The sequence below is a fragment of the Lytechinus variegatus genome, chromosome 13 (genome assembly GCF_018143015.1).
Source record: "Lytechinus variegatus isolate NC3 chromosome 13, Lvar_3.0, whole genome shotgun sequence".
Classification (NCBI taxonomy): domain Eukaryota; kingdom Metazoa; phylum Echinodermata; class Echinoidea; order Temnopleuroida; family Toxopneustidae; genus Lytechinus; species Lytechinus variegatus.
The window spans coordinates 19,927,432-19,950,839 of NC_054752.1; the positions used below are offsets into that span (position 1 = coordinate 19,927,432).

A 23,408-nucleotide genomic window follows, 5' to 3' on the forward strand; every position below is an offset into this window, starting at 1 on the left:
TATTTCTCTCAGCTATTAACTTGATAATAATCTATGAATGTACTTCAAGATAGATATCAGAATATCTATTTACAATATTTAAGTTTTGTCATTCATTGTGAAGAAAAAAATATTAATCAGACATTCTAAAATTGGGAAGTTCTCCTAACTGAATGACACTTGATTGCTTTGTTAAATAACAAAAGTAAAAAAAAATTTATCCGTATGGTTTCAAGATTAGGCAAGAAAAATGATACCAAGGAGGGGTCTCACGTCACCAATATCGTAGAATAATATTGAGTCTTAGAATGTGTTTCACAGCCATTAAATGAAACAAAAATAATAATAATAAAACCAGAAGCAGACCGTTATTACATTTGGTGGACATCTTCCTCTGTCATGATGATAAAGAAGAAAAGGAAGAATTTTAAAGTGAGGAGGAAGAAAAAGAACAAGAACTAGAAGTAAAAGGAGGATTAGAAGGAGAAGAAGAAAAAGAAGAGAGAGGGGAATACGAAGAGGCGAAAGAAAGAGAGGAAGAAGAAGGGGAAGATGAAGTAAAGGAAGAATCGAGTAGCAGGAAAAGTAGACACCTCACAACGCGGCATTAATAATGATGAACCGTCACCCCTTGAGGAGCTGAATTGTACCCCATGGGGTACGATGTTACACCCATATTTGGACCGGTGGTAGTAATCACCTGGTTGTACGTTGGTGGTGGGTTTGGATAACCAGAATATCCTGATGATGCTGATAATGATAAAAGAGATACAAAGATGACGAGAGGTTTCATATAGACTTGTTATACCCGGAAGCTTTCAAAAGAACATATATAGTTTTTAACACACGGCAAAATTTAAGCTCGGATGAAAGATGAGTGACTGAGCCTATATAAGCGTCTAATATTTTATCGTATAGCAAAAATATTTTTAGAGCTAAAAGAATATACCATGAACAAAAGTGCGAAACAAAAAGAGATATCAATATATATATATATATATAGACCAGTCGGTCGGTTTGGAGTCGGTTTCGTTGGTGTGTGTGAGTCCGGGGGGGGGGGGGGCACTTCCATTCACGAGTGGATACCATGCGCGACCATGGGGTCTCGAAAAGCACCCTGAACACGTAATTTCCATATTCTGAAAATGCACCCCTTAACAAGTATTGGCGTGTGAAACCCTACCCTTAACAAGTATTGGAAACAAAACGATACTCTTGGCAAATATTCCTTGAAATGAACCCCTAAACAAGTACAGGAATGTTTTATTGTTACGGGTCCTTCGGTCGTCGGCTTTACCTTATTTGGTTTAGTACGACCCAACCTTCTACACCTCGCACAAATCGGACTCTAAACACGAAGTGTTGGGGCAAAAAGGACATCCTTTATAAAACATTTTAATTTTGTTTTATCATCCCCGCAAATTCGACCCTAAACACGTAATTTTCCTAGCGAAATAGATACCCTTTTTTTTCATTATTTTTGTGTTTTTGACACCCTTATCACGTTACGTACGTAACGTGCCCTATAGTGAAAAAGACATAATTTTTTCGTGTTTTTTGGTCGCGCATGGAATCCACTCCTCAATGGGTGACTTCAAGTCCGGTGTTGACCTTGGTGTTGGTGTTGAAATTTGGATTGCTTGCCCTGGCTCCAAAACTTACTCATAGTTTGCAAAACTGATCTAGATGACGTTATTAACACCTCAACAACTAGTGAGGTACTTTTCAGAACCATCTTCACTTCATGTTTGGCGTTATAATCGTGTAAAAATTGACCCAACACCGACACCAAAAGGTCAACACCGTACTTGAAATCACCCAGTGTAAGTGCCCCGCCCCCGGGTGTGAGTGTTGGTTTGGGGCCCCTTTTTGGGCGTATCAAGCAATCACTTCGTAAGTTACGCTTTCTGTAGAGCAGAGATTCTTTAATTTTGTCAATAGCCCTTCACAACAAATCAGCCTTTGTCGAAAATCGGTGAATAAAAACAGAAGTGTCGTCCTGAGGGGCGTTTCATAAAGCTGTTCGTAAGTTAAGAACGACTTTAAGAACGAGTGGTGACCATTTCTTATGGTACATGGTATTCACCAATACTGTATCATTGGTGCTTATTTAGCATAATTATCATGTAAGAAAGGTTCACCAGTCGTTCGCTCTTAACTTACGAACAGCTTTATATGGAACGCCCCCCCCCCCGGACTGTGGATAAAGTTAACGACACATTTTTTTTTTTGCAATTTGTATCCGGTCCGAATCTTAGACGATGTGCTGTTTCGCTCCACCAACTTTCGACAATGACCTCTGGACATTGTGATTTGACTTGCATTTTCTCAGGAATTGGTGCGATGGACAAAACGTCTGTGTATTAATTGCGAAATTACGGTAATTACCTGTGGCTGAAACGACCATGGTCTGTTGTACTGCGTTGGGGTGTTGTACTACCGGGGCGGGGTGTGTTCGAACGACTATGCGTTGTCGTTTTCTGTAATACGCCCCGCTTGCTCCGGAACAGATGAGGATGAACAGGATGATACCGAACCTGGTGACGAAAAGGGGTGATATACTGATACCTTTACCCTAGTTAGGGGAAATGGGCGGGCAGCAATGCCGAACTAGGGATTGCCCCTAAGGCCCTAACACCCCTGCTATGTAACTGATGAGTTAGAATGTCTTCCAAATTAACAAAAATAATGAAAACGGTCCATTTGACAGTGTTTTTTTTTTTACATAAGGGGGGGGGGGGGTACTTAGATGATAGCTACCTATGACAATGGTGCATGAAGTTTACATGAAATATCGGCCATATTACATACGAAATTTATTTACATTGTCAACCAGAAGTGAAAAAAAGAAAAGAAAATGGGTTCACTTGCGACAAATCATGAAGGCAGATATTGAAAATTAAATTATTGATATACCTACCAGAAATACCAGAGGCTATATACACCTCGTGAGTAATAACAACAGCTGCGCGTTCCACAGCAGTATTGATTGCTTGAACATCTAGACAAATGATACAAGTTACAAACAGCCATTATTTTCATTTCATTTCGCTTCCCAAGTATATTCTGTGCATGCCCATTCTTATTTTGCTCGAAGTCATTTTAGACCATCAGTGAAACATGGCGGAAATCTCAAGGGGGGGGTGCGTCCCCCTACCAAAAATAATAGGGGGACACAATATCAAATGTCCCCCTTCTATTTTGTTCTTTAATGATGGAAAGAAATACATCATTCGAAATCGAAATAAAACATATATTTTGGACGAGATGACCTTACTTCTTGAGTATAGGTATTAACTTTTTTTTGTTTTGTATTGTTTTTTTTTTCCGGCCCTTGGCCCCTTAACTTTTGGTAGAGATTTCCGCCCTGGCTATGAAATAAAACCAACGTTAGCATGATTAATGTTTTCGTCAGGTTTTGAGCTTTGGAATGATCCACCGAACCGACAGATATTGATTCCAGTCAGACTTTAAAACCAATCAAACAAAAGAGTACATCATACATCCCAAAACAATATTAGAACATTTGTCATAATACTTTGTTATACTGGGCTTATCAAGGTTCATAATTAAACAATATATTTATATTTGTATGTTGTAATGGTAATGGTTTATTGAAAATTCATTCGCAGCCAAAGGCTGAATTGCAGAATATTTTACAAAACAGGGGCCGCGGAAGCGGGGGGGGGGGGGGGGCGCTTCACTTTTTTTCCAAAACCGTGTACGAAACGTAAAAATGACCATAGGAGTGTGATTTTTTTGCATTGTCAGCCCCCACTTTGAAAACCATTCTGCGGCCCCTGCAAAACGAGAACAAGAATGTTATGATAATCAATTGCATAGTGACATAAAGCTAAAGAAATTAAAATATAAAAAAAAATGCCCAAATAGATGGATACATGATTATTTTATCCACGCATTATCAAAATCTATACAGTTGGCGATATCATATATAAAATGAGAATATTCATGATATATTAACATGTCAAATTTATCAACCAATACTTAAAAAATCGTTTAGCAGAAGTGAAAGGGGGAAGGAGAGCAGAGATAGAATAGAAATGCGAGAAAGGAAAGAAAGAGGGGGGAAGAGGAGAGAGGGGCAGATAGAGAAAGATAGAAAGTAAGTAAGAAAGAAAGAAATAAATAAAGAAAGAAAGAAAGGAAGAAAGAAGAAGAAAGAGAAGAAAGAAAGAAAGAGGAAGGGGAGGGGGAGAGAGGGGGCAGGGGTAGCAAATGGGAGAGAGGTAGATAAAGCAAAGGTACTTACATGTAATATTGATAAAATCCGAAAGCGTTTCTATAGGAGCATGATAATGCGTCTACGCTCTGGAGCAAAACAAAATAGAAACGATAATGTCACTTTCCTATATTTTACATCAAATTCACTCAATCGTGGTATATTTACTACATTTAAGTGTAAAAAAGAAATACTAAAAAAGTCGATGCGAAAACCATGCTTTGCGCTGTCTAATTTCGGGGTCTGTCGCACAAAGTTTTAACGTAGAAGAAAACTAATGTAATAATAATTTCTAGAGATCGATGTTCTAAAGCCTCAGTCGATCGTCGTTGCCTCTTTTCTTGTTTTACATATTTATATTCCAAACCTATCTTCTACTTGAATGAAATTCAAAGATATCTTTTCAATGATAACGATCGTAAATTTAAGCAGTTAAGCGCATTATCAAACGAAAATGGCATGACATGTAATTATATCTCAATTGAAAATAGTGAAATAATAGAGCAAAACTCTGAAAATGACATCAAAATCTGATAACAAAAACGAATTTATTGAATTTGAGAATTTAGCATTACTTTGTGAAATCATTTATATGCACGCCGTCATGAGTATGCAATATGAATACTGACCTCATGCCCCCACTTTCTTCCTTATTCTTATGTTATTACATGAAATCTTGTATTTAATTTTATAAATGCAACAAAATTCGTTGCAGGAATTATTATCTTACACATTAAATCAATAGCCAATTTATTTTTTTTTCCATTCTATACGGGAAAAAAAAGACTCACGGTTTGATTTAGTTCTACATGACAAAATTTAAGTAACATAGCTTCACACAAATAAAATGCGTGAGAATACGTGGGGTATAACATCATTAGCTGGCTTAACGTATATTCATGAAGACATCGAACTCTTTCACCGAAATACCTTGTCATTCCTTGTCTGATTTTATGACATTGATCTGTTTGTCTGATTTTGCTTCATTATTTTGTTCAAATAATATTACTTTCAATCTAGATTACCCATGTAACTAATTGCATAACTTGGAGCTGGAAAACAAACCTTGCAAACGTTCCAGCCAATTGACATAAATAGATAATAATAACACGGTTTTAAGAAGAAAAAAAACATCGGCATTATCTCTTATTAATTTTATGTTAGAGTAGTAGAAAGTTATTAATTACCTGAATCTCAATGAGAAATCCAAGTAGCGTGGTGATAATGGCTGTCCACATTTTGTATCTAAAGCTATACTTGCAGATGGTATTAAACACTGTAACTTGAAGTCAGTTTATATCAGTCAATCCAATATGAGAGAACCACCGTGTTATTCTCATTCACAAACCCATGACAATGCATTATATATACTTCCAGTAAGAATGCAAAACGATCCCAACGCGAATTCGCATGCGGAGTATCGGGGATCTCACAAACAATATTTTCCCTGGTATATGCTTTACTCCTTCCTGCATTCAGTTGAAGTAATTGTCCTTACTACGACTGTAATGAAATAAGAAATAATGATTTTTAAGATACAAATTAAATCGTGCGTCGAAAAACAGTCGGATCAGGGCACGAATAGGACGAATTCACCCTGCGAAAACTACTAGTATGCTATGTATAATGTTGATACGTGTTACTCCGATCCTCCGCGGCGCCATTTCTATACACAATCATATCCCGTCACGTTGCCATGGCGATAAATAGCCGATCGTTCCAGGGTATAATTTCAGTATTTACTCACTCCTATTTGCCTTTGCCTGGCAGCATAATTATTCTTTTCTTTTCTATATCTAAAACAAATACTCTGCCCGACCCCCCTCCCCCTCTCTCTTTCTCTCCTCTCACACCCCGATTGGAGATTTCAAGACCGGTGTTGGTGTTGGTAGCCCAATTTGGATTGTGTTTCCTGGTTAACAAAACTGATACACATCACAATATCAAGGGTCAACACCTATAGTGAGTGACTTTTCAGGACCACGTTCATTTTAGATTTGGTGTAATGCTCAAATCTAAAACTTGCCCTATAGTTAACACCAACGCCAAAAGGTCCACATTGAAATTTAAATCACCCAATGGATGTCTGTTCTCTCACTCTGTGTCCCCCGACACCCCTCCGCATACTAACCCCAACATTTGCGCGACCAAAAAACACGTAAAAAGGATGTCCTTTTCACGATAGGGCACGTTACGTACGTAACGTGATAAGGGTGTCAAAAACACAAAAATTATGAAAAAAAGTATCTATTTCGCTAGGAAAATTACGTGTTTAGGGTCGAATTTGGGGGGATGATAAAACAAAATTAAAATGTTTTATAAAGGATGTCCTTTTTGCCCCAAGACTTCGTGTTTAGAGTCCGATTTGCGCGAGGTGTAGAAGGTGGGGTCGTACTAAACCAAATAAGGTAAAGCCGACGACCGAAGTACCCGTAACAATAAAACATTCCTGTTACATTACTTGTTTAGGGGTTCATTTCAGGGAATATTTGCCAAGAGTATCGTTTTGTTTCCAATACTTGTTAAGGGTAGGGTTTCACACGCCAATACCCATGGTCGCATGGTATTAACTCGTGAATGGAAGTGCCCCCCAGGGGGGGGGGGTTAACCGGTGTACATGGAGGACCATACCAGTTATTTTACTCTAGTGTTAAATTGTTAATTTAACACATATGGGGTATTATTACAACATACTTGGTTGTTACATTTACACTCTTTGGTGCACTTGTTATGTTCAATCTCTAGGGTGTAATTTTAACACCTCAGGGTGTGGTCCTCTATATTGGTGCCAGTTTTAACACCACCATTTTTGCAGTGTGGGTGGAGAGTAGCAAGTGTAGATAAACGCCTTGCAAAATGCCGCGAGTGCATGCGATGGGATTTAAACCCTGGGGCCTGTTGCATTTAACTTTCTACCTGCATGACCTGAGAAAACTCTGGTAAAAACTGAGAACTAAGGTTAGTCTGATTTCTGCCATTGACGTTAACACAGGGCAAAAACTCTGGTAAAATCAACCTGAGTTTTCTCTGGTAAAAAGTTTTATGCAACGGGCCCTGGACTTCTGTGGTTCAATGAAGTTGTTAGTGTGTGACCGCCACTGGAAGAATTAGGCTAAAAATTGCGCTGGGGAGCATTATTTTAGCGCACGATTAGAGGCAAGAATGCACAGTAACAATGCGAAACGGTTAATAGGTCTTTAATGCACGAGTAATCGGGAATTGTTCGATTAAGAAAGGGACAGGTATTTGATTGAGTTTCAGGGGGTAGTAAAAATGCATTCTACAGAGCTACATCAGGCTCGTTGCAATGAGCCTGCAGGAAAAATGCTAGGTGGAAACATACCCAGTCAGTTGAAAGGATCGACCAGCATGGCTTGCAATTGAGCAGGGTTTTATCAAGCTATATTTATTCTTCGAGTTTCTTCGTGATTACCAGATTATTCCCGGGTGTGCATTGCACTGAAGCAGAATAAACAACCCGAGTGATGAAACAACGGACTTCAATAGTTTTATTGACCTTGACCTGTCCTGCAATCAACGCTATTAAAATGTAAGTTGCAGCCATGCTTTTTCTTTCTTTTGTTTTTTAAGTTGAAAAAAAAACATACAAAGGGATTTCTATTTAAACGTGTGGCACTATTAATTGTTTTTATAAAACGGGTTCAAGGATGTAGCCGATGGAGAGTGCGTATTCAAGTCACGTGTTCATGCTTTAATTACGCGCAACCTTCCAGTCGTGCATTTTTCGTGCAGCACTGTGCATTTTTTGTGCAGCACTGTGCAATTTTTGTGCAGCATTAGTTTCAATAGCACGTAAAAACTGATACGCGTTCAGTAAAAGAGGCTGGCTAGGATTTTGATGCGCTTACTTAGGCGCGCATAGTAGATACGCCTGTGATGTCATAATTGACAGTCTTGTGATCTCTTCGTCTGTGCGATCGTACACAATTTGGAGGGATTTGAACAAGATTTCCATGAAAAATTCATTTTGCCGACCCGTTTTATAAAACAATTAATGCACATTTTAAGATTCGTGATGTTAGTGTAGTACGGGGTTCTTATCAATTCTCATTCCTAGCACTCTTCATGCACAGAGACAGCCCAGCAGACAAGACATGCTATCATGTTCAGAACTTACTGGCCAACTCCCAGCTTTTAATGTACAGAAGCCTTGTTGCATTCTAGCAACATTCCATTCAAATTAATTTTAAAGCATATCAATATTCATTTAAATGCAAATCAATAGAACAAAGTATAACTGAATATTTATATATACAAACAAAAGATATTCAAACTATATGCAAATTATTATCCAGGCTTGAGTGCATCAACTATAACCAATCAGGAGAGAGGTGGAAGGAAAGGGAGAGGGAGAGAGAGAGAGGAGTGAAGAAAGCTGTATGGAGGATGGTGGAGTGAATAAATACAAAAGAACCTTGTGTGAGGATGAAAAGGGTGAATATAAATGAGGGGTGTTCTATTACAACCCAAGGGATGATTCATGACTAAGAGTGGAAAGAAATAAAAGTGGAAAGAAATAAAAGTACAAAATCAATCCCTACAAACTAGACTTTCCTTCACAAATAAAATGTCCTCATTTTATAATTCGAAATATCTTAACCACCTTCGAAAATTTACTAAACATCAGAACTATTGAAAATGTACCATCGTTTTGTAATAATTGGAAAATGACTATCAAGCAACAAGTATATATATATATATATATATATATATATATATATATATATATATATATATATATATCCTTTTCACTAATAATAAATTGTCATTAGTCGCTATAAAACAATGGAATTTAACAAATGGAGTACTTTCATAAATATAAACATATCTAAAGTGATTGACTTGTATCAACCATACTATCCATACACCTGGATGGAATTATTCTTTTTTTTTTTTTCAAACAGATGATTCGACTTTAAAGTTTAAAAAAATACCTTTTTATGTTTTCCTCTTTTTTTTTTATGAAAGAAAACAATTTTTCTTTTTCGAACACCATTTTTTTGTGTTTTCTTCTCTTCTTTTCTTTTTTTGTTGTATAAAATATATAAAATTTCATCAATGTAAACAATCTTTTTTTTTTTTTAAACAAGATCATGTCTGTACCAAATATGAAATGAGATCAATACATAGGTATGGATAATCTGAAAATTTTAAATTCTCCAAAGTTACATGAATGATTTCAGATCTCCATGATTTTATCATTTATCCTAGATGTTATTATCAAGTGCAGAAATTACTTCATTTCTACCGGCATTAAACCATTGATAACAAATTTCAATAATTATCAAAACTTTTAGAAAGCTTTGTCCTATGAGTTATCCTTGTACTCAATAAGTAAACTGATTAATTTTTCACTTTTTTTGTACCAACTATCCTGCTATACGCAATCACTAAAATGAGGTAAATCATTATCATCACTATCCAAACCTATTTTATACTGAAATATGTGATTGTACCAATAAATCTGAAATATAATCACAAAATTATTTCATTTTTTTAAAAATGATTTTTTTTTTGAAACACATATCGATCTGATCAAAGTAGTACCTTTTGTGCAGGATTAAAATCAACTCAATAATATCTTTAAGTTTTAGATATTCAGCATCACATATCACATTGAAAATACTTATCTGTAAGACTCTTGAAATATGCATGTAAACTACCAAATTTAATACAGTCACTTGTATACATTTTGAATTTATCAATTGAATCGTGTACCTTCCCTGACGCTTGGAAAATTGGCCGTGTTCAACCAATCTTCAAATCGGGCGATAAAAGTAACCCAAGTAACTATAGGCCAATAACAATATTGCCTGTTATATCAAAAGTAATAGAAAAGGCTGTCCATTCAGAACTCATGTCCTATCTAAGCAGAAGATCGCTATTATGCTCGAGCCAGTTCGGTTTCAGACCAAACCACTCGTGTGAAACGGCTCTTCTTTGTATGATAGATGAATGGTCTCGTAACGTCGACAATAGGAAAATGAATGGACTTATCTTCCTCGATTTACGTCGAGCATTCGACACTGTGAACCATGAACTCCTTTTAGATAAATTAGCAAAGTATGGTTGTAGTGCAAGTAGTCTTAAATGGTTTCACTCGTATCTTGCTCATCGCAAACAGTATGTTTCTGTAGAAAATAATAAGTCGACAATTAAAGATATCAATATAGGTCTTCCCCAAGGGTCGGTACTTGGCCCACTAATGTTTGTTTTATTTATAAATGACCTACCAAAGAGTATTCCAAATGGATCTGTGTTCATGTATGCCGATGATACGACCATATCTGTATCAGGCACATCTAAACACGACATTGAAACACAGCTTAATGAAGTAATGAAGCGAACACATGAATGGTTAATTCGAAACAAGCTTATTCTCAATGTCGATAAGACTAAGACAATGCTACTTGGTTCGCGTCAAAGAGTTTGCACATTACAAGATAAAAACTTAGATATTATTATAGACGGAAAATCCATAGCATGTGTAAATGAATATAAATGCCTTGGTGTTATCATTGACTCATATCTAGACTTTAGGAGTCATACAAACAAAGTTGCAAAAGATGTTAAGCAAAAGTTGGGTATTTTGAGGAGACTGAGATCTACCTTCTCCGCTGAACAATTGTCACAGATTTACTGGGGGTATATAGTGCCCCATATTCTCTATTGTTGCAATGTGTGGACAGGGAGAAGTGATGTCAATTACGATATCCTTAATCGCCTACATAAAAGGGCAGCATACTTAATTTCACACTTAACTTGGGAAACCCCGTCCAATGAAGTATTTAATAAATTATCTTGGCCAACATTGGACAAACTCTTTTGGAAATCTGCCTGCTGCACAATGTTTAAATAATCCATGAACTTGCTCCACCTATACTTTCACGTAGAATTGTACTTCTAGACACTGTACTAATGAGGAACTCTAGACGATCAAATAAACTGATTTTGAGACTCCAAAATGTTCCACCTCTTTTTATCAAAATTCTTTCCTTTATTCAGGTGCCACAAAGTGGAACAACCTTCCGGACGCTACGCGACTAGAAAAGCGGCCAGCCTCCTTTAAATTACTCCTAAAATGATATAATCACAGATAAGAATATGACATCACTTCTCATACTTACAGCACATGCTACATGTATTGTGTTTTATTAGAAATGCATGATCACTTCCTCGATTTGGTTTTTATCCTATGCTATCTCATGCTTTTCTTAAGAATATGCCTGACTGGTCAAATATTACATAATTACCTTTGCTCCTGAACTCTCTCTCTGTTTACCTCTGGCCCTTTCTCTCTATCTCTTTCTTCCTATCTTACCACGTCCTTTTACTTTCTCATTCCAAATCTTATTCTGATGTGTATATATATTTTCTTTACTTATGTTTTCTTTATGTTATGAAATATATGTTTTTTGGTATTTATACAGAGCCCTGTGGAAGACCAGCGATTTTTAATGAATATTTTAATTGCATATATTGTGTAATTTTGCATATTTGTTTGTATAAAGCTGAACAGGCTACTCTGGATAAAGATGTGAAATAAATAAATAAATAAATAATAAATACTTAAATACCTTATATTCTGAAAGGAATTCTTTTCCTCTTGGTTCACTTTTGGAAAAAAAAACCTACTGTACCAAAATAGTAATCTTTTTCCTATAAAGATAAATTTACAATTATCATAAATTATTTCAACTGACAATATAAACAGAGTGATGTCTGTCTTGGAATAATCTTAGTTTTGCATGTATAAGTATGAATAACAGTATATGAAAACAATATCTTTACTTTTTTGTCAAATTTTTTTGGTTTCAATAGCATTTCTATCTGATCCTTTTCATATTCTATCATGTTTTAAAAAAAAAAATGTTTGACTTACAATTTTTTGACATAGAAATAACGGTATTTTGTTCAATTTTCCTACATAAATGTCAATAGTCAATCAGTTAATTAAAAAAAGTAAACCAAGTACATGCATGATTTTCAAATTAATATTCTGATACTCTTAACTTGTACATCAATGATTGATGTTCAAATGCTGTCCATATTTAAAAAAAAAACTCATTTTCTGTTTCAAAATGACTAATCCATATGATTTAAAGTTCATTCAAATTCATTTATCCGTGTGTTGAAAAAAATAGTCAGTTCAAATTTCTTATGTTTGGACTTGTAGATCAATGAAATTTGAGTCTGTTCAATATCGGATCATGAAGAATCAGTTTGCATGTGACGAATCGTTCACTCTTCTAAATATTAATCTTGGTTCGTAGATGTCTCTGTCCGATATAATAGTTCAATACAAAATATTCACTTTTCATGTTGAAGTCAGTATCTGACACGTCCATTGTATTATTCAGTTTTCTCTTCTTTTTGGATAAAGATGTCAAATTCGAATTTATTAAATGTTCAGATCTTTCCTTCGGGAAGTAATCTAAAATTAACATTGACGATCATAACATCTTCAGTTCGGTGAAATACAAAATGTCTCACTTCCAGGAAGAGTCATAACTGATAATCGCTATACTTCTTTGGTTTATGTATAGAACGGCCTGAACGAGTTCGTGAAGTTCGTGAAGTCGAAGAGGGATCTTCTCGCATACGAGTTACACGCTGGCTCACAGATTCATCAGTTGATGGTTGAGGAGGGCGTTCTCGGTTGGTGACCTCCAGGTTGTCACCTTGGTTCTCTCTAAAGGGTCCTGGTATATTGGATTGGTCAGGAGAGTTTACTTGTCGTCCTTGAGAATTAACCTGGTTTGGTTCCAAAGTTTGAATGGATTGGTTAGCCTGCTGTTGTAGAGACTGAGTGGACGACTGTCCCATAGACTCTGACCATGGTGGTTGGTCAGAATCATCCAACATAGGGTGTGAATTTATGGATTGGGTAGACGACTGCATGGATTGGGTAGATGACTGTTCTTTAGACTTCTCTGACCCTGATGGTGGATCAGAGTTGTCTAGCCTCTGGGGTTGAATGGATTGGTCTGCAGATTGAGAAAATGAATCTGACCGTGAAGGTCGATCAGTCTCACTTCTCACCGGGTGGATTGGTTGTTGAGGTGGAACCTGAAGATTTTCCACCGGCTGGATGGGGATCTGATCAGCATGTGTTTGAGATTTTGCTGACCATGGCATCTCTATTGAAGACTGAGATGCTAAGTTAGATGGAGGAGGAATATCAGGCTTTGCCTGAGCACTTGAAGGAGGACGAATGGAAAGATGTCTTTCCTGACTGTCTGAAGAAGGACGAGTGGTAGGAGTCTTCCCTTGAAGATATGCTTTTGACCTGAAAAGTTTGAGCCTATTGTGATGAACCAGTTTCTTCACATTTTCATTATGGATGTCGGCAATCTTGTAGTCAAGTTCATCAGGAGAGGATGAGACAATGATAAAAGGTCCCTTCCAGTTAGGCTCTAATTTGTGTCTAGCATTGACGGGATCGTGCAACCAAACAAGATCTCCGGGAGTGTACTTGATGGTTCTAGTTGAGACATCATAGTCCTTTTTCTGTCGAAGTTGAGCTTGGTCTGTCTTCTGCTTGGCATGTTGGAAAGCCTTTCTCAGCCGAGAACAAACATCGGTGACATACTCTTGAGGAGAATCATATGACTGTTTCATGATAGGACAAGTGATACTAGCCGGGGTCCGTGCTTCACGACCATGCATGACGAAATAGGGTGTCATACCTGTGCTTGAATGAACACTGGTATTGTAGGCTAGTTGTAGTTGATGTATATGTTTGTCCCAGTCACCTCCTTGATCGGCTATGTACTTTGCAAGCTGTTCCTTAATAACTCGGTTCGCTCTCTCGACGATACCTGCTCCTTGTGGGTGGTATGGAGACGAACGCGATTTGCGGATACCAAGCTTCTTGCAGAGATCTTGAACAAGTCGTGATTCGAATTGTCTTCCTTGGTCAGTGTGTAATGACTCTGGAACTCCGTGTTCTTTGATGTATTCTTCAAATAAGTGTCTCGCAACAGTTTGGGCGGTCTGGTCACGCATAGGGTAAATGTTGGTATATTTACTGAAGTGATCAACCACGACCAAAATATAGTGGTATCCACTTCTCGAAGTAGGAAGTTCCGCTATATCCGCGAATACAATTTGAAGAGGGTGATCTGTTTTGATGTTCTGAAGCGGAGCTTGGTGCTTTGGGTTTGGTGATCTTATCGACTCACAGGCATGGCAGGTTCTGCAGTAGTTGGTTATATCTTTGTGCATGAACGGCCAATAGCACATAGCTTCAGCTCTGTGTAGTGTGCGTTGAACTCCGAAGTGTCCAGAAGATGGATTACCATGTATCTCTTCTAACACTCGAGGGACGAGAGATTCTGGTACAACTACCTGAAGTGAGGATGTTCCAAAGTTGTCTTGTCGTCGTCGGTATAAGAGACCATTCTGAAATACAAATCGAGGGAGCTGCCATAAAAGACGTCGAAGACGGGGTGATTGTCGTCTTACTTCCCTCACTGTCGGATGATGGTGCTCCTTGATGTACTTGATTATCCTTTGAATGTCCATGTCATGTTGCTGGTGGTATTGTAAATTAGCATGATGGTTAGAAAGGATAAAGTTCTCAGTAACTTTGTCGTTCATAGAGTCACATGACTTTGGATTGGTAGATGCTTGGTCGGATTGAGTTGTAGATCGATTTCTCGTAGAGGAGCGTGTGTTTACCATGCTCACAAGGGGTGCTGTCTCGTCTGGCATGCGTGACATAGCATCAGCGTTACGATGAGCAGTGCCCTTTCTGTGATTCATGGTGAAAGAATATGCATTCAACTCTACGATCCACCTTGCTCTGCGTCCTGTGGCATCATCTTGTATCGGAACCTTGTTGTAGGCCAAGAGAGGTCGATGATCTGTATGGATTGTGAATTCTCTGCCCCTTAAGTAATGTCTGAAATGTCGAACAGATGAAATTATGGACCATAGTTCTCTGTCATATGTCGACCATTTCTGTTGGGCTGGAGTTAGCTTTTTACTGTAGTAAGCAACTACTCTGTCATTTCCGTCTTGTGACTGAGAAAGTACGGCCCCAATAGCATCTTGTGAAGCGTCAGTTGCCAAACTAAACTTCTTGGCAAAATCCGGATATGCAAGGATTGGTGGGCTTGTGAGAGAGGACTTCAGTTGGTTGAAGGCTTCCTCGCATTCTGCCGTCCAGATAAACTTCTTGCCTTTCTGTGTCAAGTCAGTGAGTGAAGATGAGACTTGAGCAAAGTTTGGTATGAATCTCCGGTAAAAGGAGGCAAGTCCCAAAAATGATCTCACTTGGGTTGGAGTTGTTGGTCGAGGCCAGGATGACACTTTCTTGGTGTTGACTGGATCGGGGAGAACCCCGTCGGTACTGATCACATGACCAAGATAGGTTACTTCCTTTCGAAAGAATTGACATTTCGAAGGTTTAAGCTTGAGGTTAGCATCTCGGAATCGTTGCAATACTTCTTCGAGATTGTGTAGATGGTCTTGAAATGTCTTGCCAAGTACTATGCAATCGTCCAAGTAGATGAGGCATATTGACCAATGTAACCCATGGAGAACTGCTTCCATTACTCTCTGGAACGTCATTGGTGCGTTAACCAAGCCAAAAGGCATGACCTTGAATTGATAGAGTCCAGTTCCTGTAGTGAAGGCAGTCTTTTCTCTGTCCTGTGGCTCAAGTGGGATCTGCCAATATCCAGATGACAAGTCGATAACGCTAAAATAGGAAGATGATGCTAAAGCGTCGATGGAATCATCAGAACGTGGGATAGGATGGGAGTCTCTGACTGTGATAGCATTTAATGCTCGGTAGTCTACACAAAACCTGTAGGTATTGTCTTTCTTTCTCACCATCACAATTGGGCTGGCCCATGGACTGAAGCTTTCCTCAATAATGTCTCGTCTTAGTAGCTCATCGACTTGATTCTGTATTTCAACTCTCATAGTAGGTGAAGTTCTGTATGCTCTTTTTCGAACTGGCGTCTCTGTTGTTGTGTTGATTTCATGATAGGCAAAATTAGTCTGTCCAATATCCTCAGATGTGCTGCTGAAAACATCAGAATAAGAATTGAGTAGACGTTCAGCGCTTTCATACTCGGTTTTGGACAGGTTCGAAGTAGGGAGCATTGAGAGAGCAAAGTCAAGAAGGTGAGCTTTCCGTGCCTTCACACACCAGAACCAAGACGTACTCCCTCTCTGTCTCCAGTAGTAAATAGAACTTGCCCGTAGTAGAATAGAATTGCGAGTGCAGTGTTAGCAGACAATTCTACCATCTCAGATGTAGGGTTTATCAGTCTGAGTAGGATGATACCATCTTGTGTGGTCGAGAAGGGATCTCGCACCTGCAATATTGAGATGTTCGTCGATAGAGGGCTCAAATATTCCATTGTAGTCTTGTGGAACTACATCAGGTTGTGGTGAAATCAATCGACCTTGAACATGCACCTCACTCATTCCAGGGAGAGTTGTCTTTCCAATCAGACAAACATTACATTTGAGTGGTACTTGGTGTTGATGTCGTTCAACAAGTGGAATACTCATACCAGGCATATTGAATGTAGATGTACGAGCAGAGATGGAGGCATCGTGTTGGTCCATGAAGTCCCAACCAATGACGAAAGGGTGAGTTATGTTTCTCGCTACTCTGAACAGATGCTTGACTGTCTTGTTTCCAAGATGGATGGTTGGTGAGGTCGTTCCAATAATGTCAATATCTTCTCTGGTTATCGTTGAAGCCAAAGTTATTGTCTTGTGTAATGGACTTCGCTGGCTCTCTGGGATTGAGTAGTAGAAATCTGCACTCATCAGCGATATAAAGGAACCACTGTCAATGAAGGCTAAAATATACTTGTTGTCGACAATTGTGGGAATGTATGGTGGTGGAGTATGGGATACGATTGACAGTCGATATAGAGTGATAGGATGACATTCATTTTCAGTTTGGGTCTGTTTATCAAAGAGGGATGAAGTTGATGGTCGACCCTTGTCATCAACTATGAATAGTTTCCCTGGTTGTGATCAAAGTGAACTTTCCTCGACTGAGTACTGTTCATCTGACGATAGGGTGAATCTCTCACATCAGAGGGATGGCGGTCATCAGAAAATGTAGGTTGCCAGCTAGGTCGACTTTGGTATCGGCGTTGGTGAGGGCTAGTTGATCTGCCATCATAAGTGTTATATCTGAGTGGACTTGATCGGGGAGGGCTGCGATGAAAGCGTTGAGGGCTTGGTGACCTAAATCGTCTATGGTGTGGAGAGTATGGACTGGGTGACCGATGATGTCCAGACGACCGATGCCAGTGATCATCTGAATTTCGGTACCTCGATCTAGATTGATGTTCATGTCGGTTGCGTACAGGGCTTGGTGATCTAGACTGCTTCTGATGCCCATCGTAGTATTGATGTTTGGGCTTAGATTTGTATCCTTCGAATTTCAGTTCTAGATCGTCTAATCGTTTCATCACTTTCTCCAATAATACAGAGTTTGGATCACTTCTTTTCGGTGAAACTGAAGCTATTGTCTCATCTAGCGGTTGCCCAACTTGATTGGCTCTTTCGACCCGTACGGCAATGTCTAATGCTTCAGCGAAAGTATTAGCGCCCATCTCGTATATCTTTATCTGAAGGGGTTTGTCAATACCTGCAAGAAATCTGCGAAATTTCTCGCCGTCCTTTCCTGCAGCATCATAGTCTGGAAAGGCCTCTTCAACGAGAGTGGCTATCGCCGCTGCAAATACTTCTAGGGCCTCGTTACTATGTCTTTTCCTTGCATCAATGCATGATTTGAAGGAATTCAGGTAATTTGTATTCCCAAACACTGTCATCAACTTTTTCTTTACTATGCTATAGTCTTGTTGGTCAGAGGCTGGTATGCTCTCCCATACTGTAAATGCGGCACCGGCAAGTCTCGATGGAAGAAGAAGATGAAGCTTCCTCTCTGCCTGTGGGAGTACCTCGGCAGCAACTTCTAATCTCCTTGCCCATTGACCGAAATTTCTGCCATCTTCTCCAGTGAAGATTTCAGGGAGATCAAGTCGAAACATGATGGTAGGGTGTTAAATGTGTATAACAGAGTTCTATATATACAGCTACATATATGTATATGTCAAATTACTATAGATTGATGGTGGAGTGAATAAATACAAAAGAACCTTGTGTGAGGATGAAAAGGGTGAATATAAATGAGGGGTGTTCTATTACAACCCAAGGGATGATTCATGACTAAGAGTGGAAAGAAATAAAAGTGGAAAGAAATAAAAGTACAAAATCAATCCCTACATTAGTGACGATGCGAGCAACTCTCGGGCATTCACAATATCATGCAAAAGCACTCGGCGCAAGCGCCTCTTGCTTTCGCATAATTGTAAATACCCTCGAGTGTGCTGCATCGTCATAACACACTCATAAATGTGCATTGATTGTATAATGACATACGCCCCCTTGTTCCAAGTTGATATCAATTATTCGTCTTTTTCTTAAAAGTGTTAAAAAAACCCGGGAAAATATGGGGTAATTTTCATGACAAAACGAAACTGTCCATGAACTAAATAAATTGAAAATGAAAGCAAGATTAGCTTTATTAGCACCACCGTGGCAAGAAATTATATTTCTATAAATCTAATAATTAATTCGGTGTACATGACACAGTAGGGGTTTAAAGGAATTCGGAGTTTGGATATTTGCAGCAGGGCCAAGAAGTTCTGCAGAATGTTTGTTTGAGGGCGCTATAACGTTTGTAAGGTTATCTACATTTGATGAAAAATACAGTTTAGCCATAGATTTAGACCTTAGTACCGTACGACAGCTTTGCAAGAAAGTGGAATCATTTCCCAAATTGAACTACATGTATGGTTGGTGGCAATACCGCCGTGCTGCTAATTATTCTCCTCAATTGTTTCATTGTATTTCTGTTTATCTTTGGTTGGGGATTTTCCGAGTGTCCTTCATTTATTACTTTATGTAGTTCTACTTTATTTGATTTTGTTCATGTAATGAATAAACTCATTACATTTTTAAAAAGGAACTTGTTTAACTTGTTTTGGTGTATTCTTGTTTACCGAAATAAACTATAATAATAAGATAAAGCTACTAAAAAGATAAATGCGTTATGTTGTTATGACCAACGCCATGCCTTGCATCCAGATTGAATCCAACTAAATCCAACCAAAAAAAAATATAATCTTCCCTTTAGATGTAGGCCTATCCGACAGAATCAAACCCAAAATAAAAGTTATTCTTAGAGTTAAAAAAGTCAGACAGATGGGTCAAAGTTTGAACTGTATCGGACAAGACGTATATAACTTATGAGTTAAAAAGTTTGGTAATCACTATACACATGAAGACTTCAAATTGGCAGCATTTGTGATCTCATAGCGATGTAATGAAAATATACTCTCACAATTATTGTAAAATACCTAGCTATTTTTTTTCCTATTTGACTTTCATGGGGACTTAAAATAACACACTACCTCTGTTATATTTTGATTACTGCCCCGAGAGAATAGAGGATGATAAATAATAATAATGATATGCCCATTTATAGCGCACTAACATATACTGATAATTGGTATCATATTATTGCCCTGGCTGTAGCTGAGCCGCCATATTACACTATTAGAAAATTTATCCTTAAATAAAAGAAGTTCCTGTAGCAGAGTCTCTCTCTCTTACCAGATTGCGTAATCTTATAGGAAATTGCTATTTGGGGTATGGAACCTTACAAATTTCCTTCAATAAAACAACCTTTTTCCCTTTTTAAAAAGACCAGTTCTGTTAAATTGCAGAAAAATTCCTGTTTTATGAATTTACAGAATGATTCTGTTATTGCTTTTTGAAAAAAATCTTCTTTCTTTTTCTGTAAAATCAGGGTTTTTTTAACAGTGTAGGGACGCACCATTAGATATCTAGGGGGCTGGAACCCCCCCCAAAAAAAAACACTTGACTCGTTCTATGAGCAAAGAGCAAAAAAAATACAACTTGACTCACTATCAGAGTAAAACAAAAAATCTCGGTCATCTGAAAAAATTGTCTCAATGGACTAAAAAAAAACTTTACTCAAAGAAGAAAGTAATAAACAAATTGCATCAAGCCAAACTTCCACCCCCGGTCTCGAATGGTGCGTCCCTTAACAGGCGTTAAGGCGTTCAATGAATAGATCCTACTTGGTACCCATTCACCTCACCTGGGTCGAGTGCAGCGCAATGTGGATAAATTTCTTGCAGAAGGGATTTACGCCATGGCTGGGATTCGAACCCACGACCATCTGTTTCAAAGCCTGGGGACTAATCCACTTGGCCACAATGCTCCTCAGAATATCAAATGACAAGAATTTTGATCTCGTCATGCATGATTGTAACCTGTATAACGGGGGATCAATGACAAGATCTTGGATCTCGTCATGTTTCCATCCTCAACAGACATGATCCTGGATCTCGTCATGTTCACATCCTCAAATGACATGATCTTGAATCTCGTCATATTCACATCCTCAGATGACATGATCTTGGATCTCGTCATGTTCACATCCTCAGATGACATGATCTTGGATCTCGTCATGTTTACATCCTCAGATGACATGATCTTGGATCTCGTCATGTTTACATCCTCAGATGACATGATCTTGGATCTCGTCATGTTTGCATCCTCAGATGACAATTTATCCACATTGTGATCTCGTCATGCATGTTTGTAACCTGTATAACGGGGGATCAATGACAAGATCTTGGATCTCGTCATGTTTCCATCCTCAACAGACATGATCCTGGATCTCGTCATGTTCACATCCTCAAATGACATGATCTTGAATCTCGTCATATTCACATCCTCAGATGACATGATCTTGGATCTCGTCATGTTCACATCCTCAGATGACATGATCTTGGATCTCGTCATGTTTACATCCTCAGATGACATGATCTTGGATCTCGTCATGTTCACATCCTCAGATGACATGATCTTGGATCTCGTCATGTTTACATCCTCAGATGACATGATCTTGAATCTCATCATGTTTACATCCTCAGATGACATGATCTTGAATCTCGTCATGTTTGCATCCTCAGATGACATGATATTGGATCTTGTCATGTTCACATCCTCAGATGACATGATCTTGGATCTCGTCATGTTCACATCCTCAGATGACATGATCTTGAATCTCGTCATGTTTACATCCTCAGATGACATGATCTTGAATATCGTCATGTTCACATCCTCAGATGACATGATCTTGGATCTCGTCATGTTTGCATCCTCAGATGACATGATATTGGATCTCGTCATGTTTACATCCTCAGATGACATGATCTTGGATCTCGTCATGTTTACATCCTCAGATGACATGATCTTGGATCTCGTCATGTTTACATCCTCAGATGACAATTTATCCACATTGTGCTGCACTCGACCCAGGTGAGGTGAATGGGTACCCGGTAGGATTTTTCCTTGAACGCTTTAGCGCCTTTTAATATGGCAGCTCAGCTACAGCCGGGGTAATAATATGATACCAATTATCAAAGCGCAGTAGAGTATATGCACATAGTAACTGCGCTATATAAATGGACCTATTATTATTATTATTATTATGGCATGATAGTGGATCTCGTCATGTTCAATCCTCAGATGACCTGATCTTGGATCTCGTCATGTTCACATCCTCAGATGACATGATCTTGGATCTCGTCATGTTCACATCCTCAGATGACATGATCTTGGATCTCGTCATATTTACATCCTCAGATGACATAATCTTGAATCTCGTCATGTTCACATCCTCAGATGACATATGATCTTGGATCTCGTCATGTTCACATCCTCAGATGACATGATATTGGATCTCGTCATGTTTACATCCTCAGATGACATGATCTTGGATCTCGTCATGTTTACATCCTCAGATGACATGATCTTGAATCTCGTCATGTTTACATCCTCAGATGACATGATCTTGGATCTCGTCATGTTCACATCCTCAGATGACATGATCTTGGATCTCGTCATGTTTGCATCCTCAGATGACATGATATTGGATCTCGTCATGTTCACATCCTCAGATGACATGATCTTGGATCTCGTCATGTTCACATCCTCAGATGACATGATCTTGGATCTCGTCATGTTCACATCCTCAGATGACATGATCTTTGATCTCGTCATGTTCACATCCTCATGTTCACATCCTCAGATGACATGATCTTGAATCTCGTCATGTTCACATCCTCATGTTCACATCCTCAGATGACATGATCTAGGATCTCGTCATGTTTACATCCTCAGATGACATGATCTTGGATCTCGTCATGTTTACATCCTCAGATGACATGATCTTGGATCTCGTCATGTTTACATCCTCAGATGACATGATATTGGATCTCGTCATGTTTACATCTTCAGATGACATGATATTGGATCTCGTCATGTTCACATCCTCAGATGACATGATCTTGGATCTCGTAATGTTTGCATCCTCAGATAACATGATCTTGGATCTCGTAACGTCTACATCCCGTGGAAGAGATAATTAGATGATGAGATCGAGATCTCGGATCTAAGATCTTGTCATTGGTGTATCTTTTCTAAAAGATGCATACAGTGGCGTAACTACGGGGGGGGGGGCATGGGGGGGCACGTGCCCCCCCCATCGGCTGACAACCCAAAAAAAAACGGGGGAAAAGGATAAAAAGAAGGAGAAAGGAAGAGGAACGTAGTGGGAACGAAGAAATTATTTTTTTCATTATAATGGTATATTACATTATAATCATGTTATGGTATATGACATAGGGAACATTTTCATGATAACTTTATGAAACATAAACTGCTCAGGGCCTATGTTGACATTGTTCCTGGTGCTCGAATTGTCTGTTTAAAGAGATATATAAACCTGTTGTACGAAAAACTCCCGTTTCAAGTCGATATACACCAAGTGTATTATTGTTTTATTTAGTTACATGATGCTTCTTTTTTCATGACTACTTAAAATGATTGCCCATGTTAAGGTCTTAATATAAAACATTTCCTGTCCGTGATTACGTTCGCATCAGTGGAGTGGTGAGATAAGTCTGCTCTCCGTGAATTCCTAAAATCAGTCCTTTAAATGTCCCATTTTCTGATCTGAATATCAAAAATTATCAGCTCGCGCTTCGCGCTCGCATTATTTGGTTAGTGAAATACGTACGGTCTT

General features: G+C 38.5%; 1 protein-coding gene across 1 annotated transcript; it reads right to left on the reverse strand.

Annotated features, from left to right (window-relative positions):
• Window positions 1-478: 478 nt before the first annotated feature.
• LOC121426539 (vesicular, overexpressed in cancer, prosurvival protein 1-like) lies at window positions 479-5,885 on the reverse strand. The gene is made up of 5 exons (XM_041622884.1): window positions 5,407-5,885; window positions 4,250-4,308; window positions 2,900-2,980; window positions 2,368-2,516; window positions 479-729 (listed from the first exon to the last, which is right to left on the reverse strand). Exons 1-5 carry the CDS (start codon window positions 5,455-5,457, stop codon window positions 587-589), a joined length of 483 nt encoding a protein of 160 aa, XP_041478818.1. The 5' UTR covers window positions 5,458-5,885; the 3' UTR covers window positions 479-586.
• Window positions 5,886-23,408: the final 17,523 nt, after the last annotated feature.